Source organism: Adelges cooleyi, unplaced genomic scaffold (assembly GCF_023614345.1).
Source record: "Adelges cooleyi isolate 19-005CV unplaced genomic scaffold, UGA_ACOO_1.1 ACOO_flye_CR_arks_rails_tigmint_CR_PRNA_108, whole genome shotgun sequence".
NCBI classification, from domain to species: Eukaryota; Metazoa; Arthropoda; class Insecta; order Hemiptera; family Adelgidae; genus Adelges; species Adelges cooleyi.
The window spans coordinates 16,386,727-16,404,612 of NW_026095761.1; the positions used below are offsets into that span (position 1 = coordinate 16,386,727).

Consider the following 17,886-nt stretch of genomic DNA (forward strand, 5'->3'; position numbering starts at 1 on the left):
ATACGTATGTTACCTTATTTTTAAAAGTTACTAATACTATAGTAACGCTTCTTTATTGAGGTAAACTCCAAAAATCAAATAATTTAATTATAATCGTTTGTACTGCCTTAAAAAAAATTATTTTTATTTTTATTGAATACTTTTTACTATAAATCGTTTTGCATTAGCTTTTATTTATTAGTAATTATATCACTTTCATTTATAATAATGATTTCTAACGACTTGTGACTTCTTTAAACCCAATGTTTTGTTTATACTAAAGCTCGAGACCCAACTTGTTTTGATGGTTTGTTAAAATGTTAAAGATGAATTGATGGTCATTCTTTGGTTATTAATGACTACTAAATGTCTTATTAGTCATTTAACTATTGATGAACGTGCATCCAACCCGACATACGATGAACAAAAATATTTTTAGTCATATTAATAAAATAAAAAAGTAATCCTATAAAACTTGATTTTTTAGATACAATCTAGAGCTGAGAAGTCATTATGTTTGCAATTCTGTTGTCATTTTTTTATGTAGCAACTCTATACATACTAGAAATTGTACCTTAAAAGTACTTTATTCGGCCAAAAATTAAAAGAGTTCATCACTTTCCTTTTAAAATCGAGATAAACGTCCAAAAAAATTACTTATTTTTCAACTTACAGATATGTTGCTCTATAACTTTTTTTAAAAAAGTCGAATTGTAAGGTTCGACAAGTTTTACATATAATAAACAAAGTGTAACACTAACTCGCGCTACATATTGATTCGATAATAATAAAAAATGTTGTCAGTTTAATATTTTTTAAATATATAGGATCATAGAATTGTAATATTTTTCTATCTATAGATATTAATAATAAAAAAAGTCAAAATACTGTATTTACTCTTTTTTTCTTTGTCAAATTACAACAAAATATTCAATATATTAAAAATTAATAATAGCCGTAAACAAAATTGATAAATTAAAACGGTTTAAATTTTCTACTCTGTTTCAGTAGATCTATTTTAGTTTTATCATTGTCAAACTTGTTTCGCAGTTCCATTAATTCTGAAATAATATTCAAGTGTATAAAAAATTTGAATTATTAATTTTTGCCATAATTTCTATACTTACGATTTATTTTAGACTCCTTTATCTGGAATCTATAGAAATTCTTTAAGGTTTTCTTCATCTTTTTCTTTGCTTCTCTCTTTAAAATATTTTTTGTTATTGTTTCTTTGCGTGCAAATCCAGGATTTCGTCCTCTAATAATTGAAAAAAAAGAATAAAATTTGTAAAAAAACAAACAACAATAATTTTTTTTTTTTTACAGAGTGAAATAAATTAAAATTTGATCATTCATTTTTTAAATTTAATTGCAACAAATAAGGTATTCTATGTTTAAAGATAGCAAAGGTGAGTTTACCTTTTCGTTACAGTTTTCCATCCTTCGTTGTCTTCTTCTTCTGCTTCTTTTTCAGCTTGAATACGTATTTCTGACTTTTCATCATAGTCCACCATGTATGAATCAATTTCACTTTGTACTTCTACTGGATTGATTATATTGTCATTATAGTTAACACACCAACCTACAATTAATAAAAACTATTTAAATAAAATACATTTTTTTTTTTTAAACAAGATTTTATATCATTATGTTGTGGCTTTATTGCATTGTGTAGGATATTTCATACGTTTGACTACATTTTTTAAGGGAGCCGCATCAGTTGATAAAATGAATGGATTACTTTCGGTGCATTTCAATGATAAAGCATTATCCAATCCTGAAGTATGAGAAAACACAATGTATGCCACTTTGAAACCCTGTAAAATAAACAAAATTGTAAATAACCAACATTGAATTGTTAATATGTATGATTAAACTTATGGGTAACTTACTGAAGGTGATTGTGGACAGAAATACTTTGAAGATATTACTTCTGGTTCAATTGGAGTAGCTTCTTTATGAAAATATATAGCTTTTATTTTTCCACAACGACGAAAAGCATGTTTAATAACTTGCTAAACAAAAAAAGGCGACCATTAAAAACAAATTAAAGAGCTTTGATTTTTTTTTATTAATACCTATGACATTATATATCTGAAATACGAAGTATTATAAGTATTTCGGGTATATTTGGGTACAAGACTTTTGGGTATTCTTTATTTCTATTTTTTTGTTTTTAAAAAAACAAAAATAAAAAGTTTTACCCGGACTAAATGTGTACTTAAGGTGTTTGCAACCAAATAATACTAGAATATAAAGTGCTACAGTAATGGACAGTTTGTAATATTTATGGCCGTTATCATTAGATTAGTTTCAAAATTAAGTACAGTTTAACAATAGTAGATTATACAATATTAATTGTCTCAAGCAAAGAGCCAATTTTTAACCCTACACTGCATACTATTATCTAAATTATTATTGTAATTTAGATTACAATTTTCTGAAAAATTCATGCATAGTAGGGTTAAGCTTTTTCATTTTTTGGCAATTTACAGACTTTGAGAATTAGTTTGATGCAATAAAAGGAACTTAAGCAAAGCAGCTATAAGCCAAATAGGGGCAATAACTGCACATTCTAAATCTTTTTTTCACAATGGATCTCTTGTTGGAGTTATGTTTCTACCAACATGACAATATTCATATTATATTAAGATAAACCGTAAGAGATATGATTCTAAATAATAAAAATAAATCTAAATATAATATACAATTATGTTTTATTACATTATCACAATAATCGGGAATGTTAACAACAAAGAGTGTTTGATATTCCGGCTTCAGTGGACACTTTTCTCTGACCACATGCATTTTCATGAACAGATGACGAATTACCTTACTACCTGCATTCACTTTTACAGGAAGAACTGAAAAAAAAAAAAAAATTTTTAGTATTTAACACTTTAATTTATTTTTATTTTTAATCAAGACAAATTTTACAATAATGATTATTGAGGAGAGTTGAGTTTTGGGCACCCGTATTTTTCAATTTATTGAATAAAGGCTATGAAAAGTATAAAATAACTGTTACCCAAATTGTGTTGGGAACCTGCTTACTATCCCAGTACCCGAGTACTTAACTTTAAGGTTATTAGCCAGTAAAAATCAAGAACCCTACTACTGAGGATAATAAAATCTTATTTTATGTCTTTTTTTTAAATTACATCAGTATAAGTGTTTTTATACAAATGTTAGCAATTTTAGATATTAGAATGGTAATCTATAGAAAAAAAAATGCCAGACCTAATTCGCTGTGGTAAATATACTAATACGATAAATATTTTTTGTTACAGGTAGTCGTTAACTGATCTACATATTTAAATAATTATAGATTATATACTAGCACACAGTACATTTCAAATAGAACATGTGTAACCAGTTTCTATACAAATAACATATTTTGTATGTATGTATGTGAAATTGATACGCATGTTACCTACTGTGTTTGAATTTGTTATTTACCATTTTGCATGCAATTAGTGTGGATTTAAGGTTTTAAAAATATACTTTTGAAAAACATTAATACACTTCACAATATTCTGGTAAAAACTATGTGTGTAACAAACCTTATGTCTCCAAATATGTTAAGCAAATTTTAAAAACAAAAGCACAAAAAAGCCGGTAAAATACAGTAGCGTTGTAGTATTTTTTTTTTTATTGCTAACAAAAACTAATTCTAAATAGTTTTTTCTTCTTCCTCTAGTTCCGTATCCAAATACTTTTTTAGTCCTTAATTTTATATTTTGCTATAGTCTTTCAACTATCCAAAACAAAAAAGTCTATTTTTCTCACTTATTCTTTCTATCCGAATAACTACAATAGGGAAATTGCATAAAATGTATTATATAATTTTTGTCCATATGGTATTTAGTAAAAACCAAGTAATCGCTAACCTGGGAGGGAACTGTTTACACACTACTTCCGCCCAGGAGTATTTAGTAAAAAAATGGATATGATATGAAGTTTTTTTTTTAATTTGTAAAATAGTATTTTTATTCTACTATACATTTTAAGCCTTTCTTATATAGCAACTGTGATAAAGTAAATGACAAGAAGCTTTGGCTGGGGCCGCAAACCTCAGTACTTAAATTATATTATATAAAAAAAATCTTATTTTGCTTAAAAATGAATATTATTTTAATCAGTTTGCATAGAAATTTGTTTTGTTTTTGTCGATCTATGATAATAAAATAAAAATAAACAAAAGAAATATAATTTAAAATTATAAAATATTTTAAGTTCCAAGTAGCCTTTTTAAAAAAAGGTGACCTAACAAATTCAAACCCGATTAATAGTCAGAGGTTAAGTATGTTAAAAAACTCCTTATGCCTGTAAACTCTTATTATTTCAAAAGTATGTCTAGCCGCTAGAATTTGACTCTCCGTCGTTTTTAGCATAAAATATTACATAAAGTTCAAAAACAAAATTTGAAAAAGGTAACTGGTAACTGAACTGCATTAATGTAGTTGAAATTATTATGATTTATTAATTAAGATTTAGTTTAAAAGATGGTTAGCGTTATAAAATTAGAACTCTTTTTAGGAGCTAAAAATGTGAGTTTCACCTAATTTGTTAAACATTCAGACAAGTATTAATAAACCATTTTCATTGTGTTATCTCATGGTACAAAAATGGTTTGATATTTTGATATTTCACAATATCTAAACTAAACCTATTATTTAAAATAAAAGTTTATTATGTATAAATTACACTAATAACATTGTTGTAAACTATTCGTTAGCTTTTAACTTTATAATATTGTTTTTTCATTGACGTAACACTAGACAACATTTGATGCTTACCAATAATAATATCATTTATCTGACGAGAATTGTAATTCAAAGTTCAGATTCTTTTTTTTTAATTTTGAGGCCATACATTTAGAATAAGAATCTAAATCTTATAACTTTTTTTTTTCGAAGTAAATACTTAACAGGTACTAAATACATATAATATTTTAACTCAATTTGTTTTATTACCTTTAAACCCTGCACATTCCTCCATTGTCAAACAAGGAATATTGATAAAATTAAGCGAAAAAATAAAATTGTAATATGCTTTATACTATTGTTTTAAAAAGAACATATTATAAGGTAAAATAACATGTCAAGATCAAACACACATTTTGAAGTTTTTAATGGTTTTAATAGCAAAATACTAAAGTGTAATCGAACTAGGTACTCTAAATAGTAAATACAAGATTATTAAATTAAATCTGAGTTTTATCATATTATTATTATAGTCACATGGTATTTATCGATTGCTTATCAGCGTTTCCTAATCAGTGCATCCACTCATGAGATGTTATAATTCTTTGCACCGTAGAAGTTTTGGCGCCAATATATATATATAGTATATAAAATACATTTTATTTTTAAAATGTGTCACAACTCATAACAAAAAAATGTATAACTAAAGAATACATAAATAAAACTGTTTTAACAATTATACCAGCATTATTAAAGTTCATAACTCTTATTAGATAAAAATTTGTGTAGTAGAACTTATGATCATTCTATTTATTTTTTAGTAGTTGTTATGAAAATTGTTTGCATCGACATTAACCATGCATACATTTTATTATATGACTTCAATAATTTTAAAAGAGCAAATACAATAATTAGGTCGACTAATCTGTAGTACAAATTAAGTATGCTTTACTAGATTCTTTTGAAATAGAATATAGATAATAATTCTAAGCATATTTTCTGTTTACTTTTCGTGACAAAAATTGTTCAGCAAAATGTTTGAAAATAAATTGTATTAAAGACGGCTTGACGGTATTTGTAGCATAAGTACTGCTCGAATCTAGGTGAGGTTTTTTTTGCTTTTGTATGTTTAATGGGGGTGTTTATTTTTAAAAATATTTTTTTATTTTTTTAACGAGGTTTTTATTGGGCACTTAAAATACTTAAGCTCTCCTTTAAAAAAAAACATTCACATTTTTGTAACAAATTCACGACTTTACGGGACGCTTCGTTTTTGCAATCAATCTACTTTACGCTACTGGAAGCATATTTAATGCCTTTCTACTTCCAATAAGATAAGCCTTAACATTTAGTCACTTTTTATAAATTGAAGTTATTAATTCGCTTTCGGCTATGGCATTTTTTTTTTCATTATTGAAAACGCTATAATAAACATGATGCAATCTCACGCCCGGTTCTTTATGATAATATTACACCACGATATACACGTGTATATAAAATATATAATATTTAAGTGTGTATATTTATTATATACATATGTATACATTTTTTTCTTCTAATGTCTGCCCAGAAGGTCCACTACCGCGCATAAAACATAATACATATAGTATTAATAATTTCTACGGTTCCATTTTTAGCCTTTACCGCTAAAAATACATCCGTAGGTCGGATAAGGATTTCGAAACGTGCGGCCGTGGCGGCCCACTAGCTTGCGGTTGCAGCTGCGGCCGCTGTAGTGAAATTGTCTGTAGCACAGATGGCGCCAGGGCATTATCGACCATCCGATAGTACCTACCTGGCAGTGGCCGCTCACCGAGGGTTTTCCCAAATTATTATCGTTACGGTGGCCGGTGACGAGCGGCGGTCAGTGTGATAATATTATTAGGTACACGTTAGACTAGACGGAAGTCATCGTCCGTCCACGAGCTATTTGCTATGCAAAAATCAAAAATGTATTAACATTATTATCGCTTTCCGGTACACGCAAACGCGGAGGTGGCCGCCGCTGGAGCACCGGGTAGCTGCACTCCCCCCCCACCCATGTATCTTATTCCATGGCCGCCCATTATTCGGGTTTGAGCCGTCCGACGGATTAAATTCGAATTTGTTTTTTCTTCTCCCGCGCACCCTTTAACGCCTTAGGTTTCTGCTGACTTTTGATTACCCGGGATCCTCGACGACTAAAGCGCGCCCCCCCACTCGAATTTGGTGTGATAAAAAACCTTAAGTAATATTTAAAAGCAATGTTGAAAGTTAAAAAAAATGTATATACTCGAACGTTCACTAAAGGATAAAAGGGTTTCAATTTATACTTGCTATTCTCAGACATTGTGTACATTGTGATTGTGATTTGGTTGAATTTTAATATGGTAAAAAGTAATGTACCCTCCCTCACCCCACTCAATAGTACAAAAATCAGCCAAGAACCAGTATACTAAAAAAATAGGTATTGTTTCTCTAATTTAGCAGTTCTTAACATAAAGAATGACATACCAATGTATAATTAACTAATGAAAGTGGACGTTTGGAGTTGTGTGGTTATAAAATAGAAGAACATTTATACTAGAATAAATAATAAATAATATATGGTTTTGTATAATAGGTTATTATCGTATTATCTATAAAATATCTTAAGGCAATAATATTAGACTTCATGCATGTTCCCTAATATTTTTTATTATTGTTGTTTTATGTGTTTTTTACCGGTTGACTAGGTACGTGGACTACTGACCACTAACAAGCGTATCTGAACCGAAAGACCAATTGTCAAAGATACGACGGCCGGCATATATTATGCTGGACTTGTTAATTTACACTAATTGCTTGACTAGTCACACAACTTAGAAACTATAATAAGACCCATTCGGCATTCGATGTATTGTAAACGATAAAGATTACTGTTAAAATGTATTTAAAATAGAGTACCTACTCAAATAAAAAAATAAAAAAACATCAATTAATATAATGTGAATACCATCCGTGGCAATATAAATTATATTACTTAGACGCATTAATAAATATTAACCTAAGTAATAAAAATGTAAAAATTCAGCTTCGCTTCGAAGGCAAAGTTAAATAACTAATTAAAATATATTATATAGTATCAGCTAAACTACATAATTTAAGATAAGCCTAGCATACATATATGAAAATGAAAAAATCTCCTTATAAGTTTGATGCAAATCCTTTATCAATGGTAGGCCGTATTAATCGCAAACAATGGAGACAATTAATAGTAGCTATCTACTCAACTAGTATAGGTATAGTATTACTAAGGACTCGTATAAAAAATAAGTAAGTATTCTCACAAAAACAAAAATGTAAGCGGTTTTACATGAACAACAAACCTAAACTCTCTTAGATACAATAAGAAATGTTCAATAACTACTAATTTTGATTTTTTTTGTCTTACAATTTTCCAAGTATCAAAAAATACACGACTAATCTTAAAATTAAAATCCTTGTTCCAATTTAATGCCCAACAAATATTCACAAATCTACAAAGTTTAATACTTTGATGATTAATTTATTTAAAAATCCAGAGAATAAAATATATGATATGGATATTTTTGTAGGTTTATCTACTCAAATAGTTTCTCAAATAAGCTTCTAAACAACGCATTAACACATGTTACAGAACTTTTTCAAGTTATAACTCTAATATAAAGGTTATGGAAGTACAATATTTAAACCTTTTTGTACAAAAAAGTATACAGAGTAACACATTTCTCAACCAGAAATGTTTTAGCCTTAAATAGATAATTTATATAAAAAATATTTACATGACTGTTTTAAAATAAAAATTTAATAAAATATGTTCAAAGAAACTTTTATTTTGTGAAATAGAAGTTAAAAGTATGACTTTATACATTTTTAATTTAAAAGTTCTGTCAAATTCAAGCCCTACAAATAAAAAAAATTATCACGAAAACCTACACATTTACCTTATGTATATTTAATCTAATGATTGTAAAATTACAAAAGCTGGTACGGTGGCCAGAGGCGAAAGCTTACAGATTATTACATTTTTTAATTTTGGTCAGTATTTGAAAGTTTTTCAAATATATTTTTTAAGTCTTCAGTGTTACGTAAATACATAGCTGAAACATTAAAAAAGTATTTTGAGTTTCAAACATTTTCTGTTAATCTAGTTCGCCGTCTGTCATCCTTGTGTTCATGCGACAGGCGTCGATGGCGGGCACCGGCCACCGAACCTAAGAGTTAAACTCTAAAGGTGTAATGAGAAATGAGAAGAGAACAAAACGAACTACGGCGGCGACGCAACCCGAACGACAAGCAGCCGCAACGATCTCGCCGTTGTATAGCGAGTGTGTAATGATAATAATAAATAATAATTGTACCTATATATATATATATATATCATATGTACATAGATATTCGCGTTTGATATTATTATGTGTGTATACGAGTGATATGCATATTATTATATACACACACACACACAGACACAAATACACATTTGAGATAACAGAGCGGCGCGCACCAGCAGCAGCAGCCCTCCGCGTTTTCGGGGTCGCTCCTGTATACACTATAGAGTATAGAGTATACGGAGAACCGTAGTGCCCGTAGTACAGTACTGAGTACCGTGTCGAGATATATACACGGCTGGCCGTCGCACACACAGACACCACACCACACCATACACCCTCTCCACCGTACGGCCGCACCGCCCGTCTATCGGTATTGCTGTGTGTGTGTGTGTGCGCGCCGCGAGTTAGTGCTTGTGAGCGCGCGAGTGTGTGCTTGTGTGCGCCTGTATAGTTGTTTGTGTGTGTGTGTGGTGTCGTCGTCGTCGTCGTCCGTCGTCCGCACGCGCCGCCACCGCTCGTAGAGTGGTGTTGTCGCCGCCGCTGCTGCTGCCGCCGCCGCCGTCGTCGTCTCCATCGTGTGGTGGTGCGATCGAATATCGAAATCGAATCTCGCGAATTTTAATAAAAATCGTGTGGCCGTCGTCTGCGTACGGTGTGTGTGTGTGTGTAGTGTGTGTGTAATAATATTGTCGCCTGTGTGTATAAAATATATATGTAATATGGATATAATATGATATATATATATATATTAAATTATATATATATATATATATTTATTTATTATACGTATGTACATGTATAGCTGTATACAATACATGTATTATATAATATATTCTACGCGTATAATTAGCGACATTTTAATATATTCGCATATGAATATTATAAGTATAAACACACACAATAATATATAATATTTTAATACTAATAAAAAAAAACACAGCGGTCTATAAGTGCGTGTGCTCTGGCCTCCGCCCCGCCGCCGCCGCCGTCGCAGCCGCAACCGCCGCGAAAACAGCAGCAGCAGACGCCCTCACGCCGGAAATCCACAAAAATAGGCTGGCCTAATGTTATGGGGTGTTTTGGTAGCGCCGCGGCCAAGACGGATCACGACGATGCGAAAAAGGGCAAGGAGACGAACAAAAAGATAAACCAGCAGCTGCAGAAGGACAAACAGGTGTACAGGGCCACGCACAGATTACTGTTGTTGGGTGAGTTAAAACCAACTAGCAGACCATTGTCGTACAAAAAAACCCCGTGCCACTTATTTTCGGTGGCCCCCCGAATTCTCCAATCCTACCTACGACCCCAAGTGAGCCGTACCCTGTCACCGACGAATCAGTGATAAGACAATAGCAGGTCCCTAAATCTGATGTAGGTATGTAGATTTTCGTTATCGCAGTGACACATCTCTTAACTGTCTGCCTAGATGATACATTTTGTGCAATTCCATACTTTGCATACAGATAAAGTAAAATTAATCATAGAGTACACTCATTTGGTGTTAAATGACGTTAACTCGTACAGTATTTTGGTTCTCTCTGATCATATATTCTAGGTAGAGTTGTTCTCATGAACAAATGCGCTTTGACAATCCACATCTAAAACCTCTTAAAAATCTATATTCTGTCGTATAAATAATAACTTTATGACTACATTTCAACGGTTATCTTACACAATACTACCTATCGAAATGTTAACTAGATACTAAGCTGTAAAACGACATTATTGATTTACATTTTGATTACGTGTAGGTTTGTTGAAAATTAATTAGTAAAAAATAATCCCTACTGCTTTAAAAGGCATTGCTATATATGACCAGCACCAATCTATACAATTAATTATCATTTTTCCTAAATAACAAAATGAATAATAGTATCGCATATTATTAGTTTTCAAATGGATAAATATCCTTGAAAATGTAGTTTGTATTAACTAGTAGTAATTACAATCTGTCATATCAATTTATATCAATCGTTAGTGAAACTGCTCCTTTTTTCTTTTTTATTACTAGGTTAGGTACTAGATTACAATATTTACATTTGACAGCTAAACTATGTTAATAACCTAACATGATAGTGCATAACACAACCGATTAAAAATATAAACTTGAATGTGTGCCAAACGTTGTACTGTCTTGGTTAGTTTTAATTTTATATTTTTCTCACCACATCTACAAAAAAGAAAAAAAAAATATATATATACATGTTTATATAAAAAATATACAATAATATAATACTTACTCTTGAGTATAAAATTACATTAATTTTAGTATGATTTTCTTTTTCTAATTTCTAATATTTTGTTCTTGTAAAAAAAATGTTTATGCTTTTGAAATAGGGTTATAATAAAAAATAGGAATAATTATAATTGAAAATGTAATATTTCCCTTAAACAGACTTAGGTACTCATAATCTCTCTATCACAATTATATGTCTATTTTACTTTTGGTATATTTTATAGCATAAATTTAATATAATTTATATTTGACTATTTCTTCAACAGAATCAAATTTTCCTTATTATGCTTATGTATTGATGTTTTTTTTATCAACAAATGCAATGTATTTCATTAATAGACAATTTTTTTTTTATATAGGTACATGTTAATATGCGTAAACAACACAAATAGGTACAAATAACCTTTTTTTAAAATTTAAAACATTTTGTAGGTACTATATTAATATTTTGTGACATGGAGCCTGTTAACAGTTTTGGTTTGATATAATATAGTTTAAATTTAAAAACAAAAATTGGCTTAGTTTGTTAGTTTTTGTTTTCTTAATGGAATTGTCTGGGTTTAATATTGTAAACTCTTAACTAAAGTATACGTTTGAAATGAATGAAAGATGATAATAGTCAGTATGCTATTATGTACTGTGTTAGCCTAAAAAGTATTTTTTTTTTTTTTTTGGAAGTTAGAACAGTGATTCCTAATTGACAGAATATTACTGTAATCACCAAGACAATAACGAGAATATGTCGTTAAAGAAAAAAACTGTTATTTCGGTTCCTTACTATAGTGTCAACTGTTCACAATGGTCGAGAAATTGTAAAATCCGAAACAAAATAAGATAGTTAAAGTTAACAATAGTGAACAAGCCTTGCGCTAACCAACAAACTATGAATATATTACAGTCCTTGGCACCGAGAAAATCAATTTTCTATGTTAAGCATTATAAAAGTAGAACACTCATAATTTAATTGAATCATTCAAATTTGTTAGTTGCCATGTATAATTTTTTTTAAATTATATATGTGGTGTTTACAGGTGCTGGAGAGTCCGGTAAAAGCACAATTGTCAAACAAATGCGAATATTGCATGTCAATGGATTTAGTGAAGAGTATGTTCCAAACAATTATGAATAAATTATGAAAAATGCTCATAGATGTATCTAATCATATATTACATATTATATATTATATAAAAATAATTTTTTAGAGAAAAGAAGCAAAAGATTGAAGACATAAAAAAAAACATTAGAGATGCCATTTTGGTGGGTTTATTGCGTTAAATCACATAATAATACAACCTCGACTGTATTTAAAGGGTTGCTTATTTTTATTTACAGACAATTACAGGAGCCATGAGTACTCTGACTCCACCAGTACAATTAGAACATCCTGAAAATCAACTCAGAGTCGATTATATGCAAGATGTCGCCTCTCAACACAATTTTGAATACACGACAGTAAGTATTTAAATTCCAAAAAACTTAATTTTTAGTTAATGGCTTTGTTAAATAGTATTTTCGTTTTTATATTAGGAGTTTTATGAACACACAGAAAAACTGTGGAAGGATAAAGGTGTTCAAACTTGTTTTGAAAGGTCCAACGAATATCAACTCATCGACTGTGCAAAATAGTAAGCATCATTCATTGAATATTTTATATTTTGTAAATAAGACTTATTTAGGCATATTAGAACATTAGCTCTGGTTGGTTGGGTTTCTGTAAACACGTTCAGGTAGTGAGATGTAATGGGCTGCCCCATAAAATCCAGAGTGGTCACTCATCCAGGATCAAGCAGTAACAGTTAAATTTTGCATAATATGACACATATCACATTCTGTTTCAAACGTCTAATAAATATGTCAAATATACTAGGAATATTGGGATTTGCATTCAATTTATTAGATATTGTGGCATCATTCTGCTCTCTTGAATTATCCTTAATTTTTTTTTTTCATAACTAGTTTTTGTTTTTATCTGAAAAATAATGTATGTAATCATTATTTAGTTATAAATTATAATTTTAACTGTTAACGGTTCTAACAAATTATCAAACTAATACAACAATTATTTATCTGTCTTATTTTCTTATAAACTAAAAATGTTCATCAATTGACTGTGCAATCATTATTAAAATTGTTTTATAAGAAATATAAATAAATGCAAGCATTAATTTTCTAAATTTTTAATTTTTATACATGAGTTGACTTTACTGGTGTGTAATAATTTAAAACATACACACAATGTGCATGTTAAATTTGTATTAATTAATTCCCAATTTTGCCTTATATATTGATGTAAAGCAATTAATACTTTTTTTTTCAGTTTTCTCGATCAAGTACACATTATTAAGCAACCTAATTATACGCCTTCAGAACAAGTAATTAAAACATTAATAATTATTACACTATGCATAAGGAAATCATTTACTTTTATGGTATTTTTACATTATGTTTTTGCTGTGTATGTTAAGATTTGATCTTGTGAAATCTTTATTTTTATTATTATTATTTTTATTTTTGGGAGAGTATTTGTATATTAAGACATTAAATCAAGTCTAAAATTAGTTCGTCTCCGTCATATTTAATTTTTTTTTCTCTGTGTAATTAAATAAAAACCAGTTTCAAATATGCTTTTGTTCATAAATTATACATTTTAAACAGCTGAATAGTCACAAAACAGATTTACAAGAAAAATGATTCTGTAAACAGTGTTTATTTAGTACTTTACTATATTTGCTCACATATGTAGGAGAGTTTCACAATTTTATACTACCCATTGACAAAATTATTCAAGCTTTACGCTTCAACCTACTGCTTATCTTTTCTAGCTATGGCACAAATATGTATAGTTAATAGGTATATGAATACAACAAACAAACAAATAAATTATTGATACTTATTGTATATATTTTTTTTAATGTAATAAATCTATTTTTTTTCCAAATATATCTACAATTTTATCAGTATAAATACATTTCTTTATACATTAAACAGAGGTATCTGTAAACTTCTCTTGTAAAACATGTGGTTTGAAGCAACGTTTTAATTCGGCACATTGCCGAAAAACTCCTTTCACTAGTGGAAGAACTAATTGGAATAGTTAAAGCTACTTGAAATAACTATGTATATATTTTGGAAAACATTTTAAATTTAATTCATAGTTCAATAATTCTTTAGATATTCTGAAATCCTGATTAAAAATATACAGTACAGGTTTACTTTTACAACTAAGGGTGTAATTAATAATTTAATCTTAAATAAATTATTAAGAATAAACGTTTGGAAAATTAATTAACAAGTTTGGAAGAACTAAAACCTTCCGGGGCAGGGCTTAAAAACATTCTATGGGAACTTAAGCTCCTCCCCCCCCCCCAACATCTGCCTAAAATGTATTTTAAATTATCATAACGTAACAAATTTTTTTTTTAGGATATACTTAGATGCCGTGTTTTAACTTCTGGTATATTTGAAACGCGGTTTCAAGTTGAAAAGGTCAATTTTCAGTAAGTGTTGAAACGTCTTTTATATGCTACGAGACGATTTATTTTTGTTACAAAAGAAATATTTATTATTAATGTTAATTTTGTGTTTACTTGCAGTATGTTTGATGTGGGAGGTCAGAGGGACGAAAGGCGTAAATGGATTCAGTGTTTCAATGATGTCACTGCCATCATATTTGTAACTGCCTGTAGTAGTTACAATATGGTCCTACGTGAAGACCCCACTCAAAATCGGCTCCGTGAGTCGTTAGACCTTTTCCGAAGCATTTGGAACAACAGGTATGTGTTATTATATGATTTTTATATCTGACATTATCGTGCTCTATATCTTTATTAGGTGGTTGAGAACGATATCGGTGATATTGTTTTTAAATAAACAAGACTTGTTGGCCGAAAAAATTAAGGCTGGTAAATCGCGACTAGAAGATTATTTTGCCGAATTTACCCGTTACCAAACGCCAATGGATGCTACTCCTGATCCGGGAGAAGATCCTCCAGTCATTCGCGCCAAATATTTCATCAGAGATGAGTTCCTTGTACGATTTTGTTGTTTAGTTTAATTTCAACATACATTTAAATTTAAACCGATATACTTAAATAATTTATAATTATTTTGTCACAGCGTATCAGTACTGCCAGTGGCGAAGGTAAACATTATTGTTATCCACATTTCACCTGCGCTGTTGACACTGAAAACATTAGGCGCGTGTTCAATGACTGTCGCGACATCATACAGAGGATGCACCTGCGTCAGTACGAGTTGCTATGATCTCTCCCCTACCCACTCGCATACATAGACAGGTTGTTTAAATTATTCTAAAACAACCTATCACGAGTAAGTAATTCATTTGTTTAAAGATACCAAATATATATTCGTGTCCCAAAATGCTTATTCAAACATCACTATAATGAACTTTAATGTTATTATTATTTTATTATTATTATTATGTTTTTTATTATTATTATTATTATTATTAATAATTTTTTTAAAACCAGTAAATTAAGTATTAAGATTTTTTGTTGGATACCAAACTTTTTACTAGGTACCAATTTTTATTAACATATAAATTATTATCTTTTTGTTTTTAAATTTACTTATAAAAAATAAATTGAATTTTTATAGTGATATTATTAATTGTAAATCAAATACTCTTCTGCTGTTTGTAAACTGATTTTTTTTTCCCCATTAAGGATGGAATAACATTATTTCGATTCTCAAATTCTGTTATACTTATTTACTGTTTTTTCATAACCCTCAATTCAACAAGTTTTATTCGCATGTCAAACTTTTGTTAAACTATACAAACCATTATTTTTGGTTACAAAATTCTTTTTCCTGTGGTATTTGTTGTGTACGTTCTGAGTGAGTTAAGTCTTATAAGTTATAACCTTGAGCTCGACGATTTGCACTAAAGAATTATCATTTCTACTTTTTTATTTATCATTTATGTAATTTGTGTTTCCACAAAGATACTTATTTTATAAGTACAAATTAAGATTCACTGTGTAAATCATTTAAATTTCAATTAAAATATTATGTCAAATAGCTATAAAGTAGCACTATTCATAAAGTTTTAGTGCAATATAATATGACATAAAATGAACAAAATTTGTAATTCTGTGTTTTAAAAGACCTAAATGTTTATTCAGAATTTGTTGACCTTTTTTATTTGCTAAAAAATAATGATGATAATAATTAATAACAAATATTTAATGCTTGATTATCCAGGTTTAAACAGAATCGAAATTATTATCCATCCTTAGTATTAATTTTATTATTATACATAAAATAGTTACCAAGTATCAAGTTAACAAGCTGAACAGAATGAACTATAATAATTACACAACCTAATTTTAATACTTGTCTATTTGGGTACACTTACTCAACAAACAAACAAATGTTGTATGATTTGCATAAAATTGTCATTGACATCATCATCATTATTATTATTATTATTTATTGTTGATTTTATGATTTATTTTTTAGTCTGCTAATTATCAAACATATAAAATTATCATAGGCCCATATTATTATCATTTTTATGCTATAATATCATTTATTATTGTTTTTTAATTTGTTAATTTTCCTTATAATCATGGAATATTTGTTTTATATTAACAATGACGATATTGTTTGTGTATTATAATTTATAGTTGTATTAATGGTTTTTTTAGGATGAAATGTATACAAATCTCTAAAAATCTAATTGCATTTCAACATTTTGCTAAGTATTTAACACATGTGTGATATAAATATAAATATATTAATTCTATGGAAACTGGAATAATTTTCTTTTTATGCTGACGACTTATGTAATTTGATTATATTGTATGGTTCTTTTAATCTCACTCGTATGCATTTTGATAATAATTCTAAACATTACCACAGACCATGTTGTGTGTTAATTATTTCAGTTATTGTTCACATATAGCCTATTTGTTTTGCCAAAAAATTAAACAATACATATCTAGATTTTAGACAACTTTCGACAATTGTAGGTATATCTATACATGTTCGGCTAGTCACAGTTATTTATATAAATTTATAGAATTTATTGACTGGTTGGCATAAAATAATTTATTATTATTTATATTTAATTTTTAAACCGTTTCTGACTTAAGTGATTTAAAAAATATTTAAATAAAATAACAAGCCAAATTCAAATTACGTCCTAGTCCTATGGCATTATTGTTCATAATTATTTTAAAGAAAAAATATCTTCACCATTTGGTTTTTTGTTATGTATATAAATATATAGTTTGTTCTGTTTCAGTATAATTTTGACATTATCTAATGTAAATAATAACATTGAACACATTAGTTTTTGATTGCATATATGCTGTAATAATTGCAAAGTTCCATTTGTTTCGAAATAATAAAAAAGAATAATAATTTTAAAAAACGCACAACCAAAAATATGATATGTATAATTTTAATAAAGAAAATTGTTATGTTTTATGTCAATCCTATTATAATATATTTTCCAAATATTTTTAATTACGTGTATAGACAATTATTACAATTAATAATATTATGTTTATAACTTCAGAGTTTCTTTTGTTTGTTTCTTGTTTAAGTCTTGTATAATTTTTTTCTTTTTCTGAAATTTTGTATTAATTTTAAATAGAACAAAATGTAT

At 28.6% G+C, this 17,886-nt stretch overlaps 2 protein-coding genes across 4 annotated transcripts; one reads left to right on the plus strand and one right to left on the minus strand.

Annotated features, from left to right (window-relative positions):
• Positions 1–763: 763 nt before the first annotated feature.
• LOC126843391 (ribosomal RNA-processing protein 7 homolog A) lies at positions 764–5,181 on the minus strand. Its single transcript, XM_050580909.1, has 7 exons — positions 4,956–5,181; positions 2,704–2,843; positions 1,872–1,994; positions 1,667–1,796; positions 1,399–1,561; positions 1,107–1,237; positions 764–1,040 (listed from the first exon to the last, which is right to left on the minus strand). The coding sequence occupies exons 1-7, from the start codon at positions 4,978–4,980 to the stop codon at positions 955–957; spliced, it is 798 nt and encodes a 265-aa protein (XP_050436866.1). The 5' UTR covers positions 4,981–5,181; the 3' UTR covers positions 764–954.
• A 4,343-nt stretch (positions 5,182–9,524) lies between these two features.
• Positions 9,525–17,680, plus strand: LOC126844343 (guanine nucleotide-binding protein G(s) subunit alpha). Of its 3 annotated transcripts, none has more exons than XR_007686565.1 (11): positions 9,525–10,224; positions 12,284–12,356; positions 12,455–12,509; positions 12,585–12,704; positions 12,780–12,877; positions 13,570–13,624; positions 14,676–14,749; positions 14,846–15,025; positions 15,084–15,282; positions 15,369–15,581; positions 16,922–17,680. XR_007686565.1 is itself a non-coding variant. In XM_050582483.1 (10 exons), exons 1-10 carry the CDS (start codon positions 10,086–10,088, stop codon positions 15,513–15,515), a joined length of 1,140 nt encoding a protein of 379 aa, XP_050438440.1. In that variant the 5' UTR covers positions 9,525–10,085; the 3' UTR covers positions 15,516–15,751. The 3 variants fall into 3 exon arrangements, 1 of the variants encoding a protein (XP_050438440.1); XR_007686563.1 differs by lacking the exon at positions 16,922–17,680 and adding an exon at positions 16,476–16,611; XM_050582483.1 differs by lacking the exon at positions 16,922–17,680 and having other exon boundaries at positions 15,369–15,751.
• The last annotated feature ends 206 nt before the right edge of the window (positions 17,681–17,886 follow it).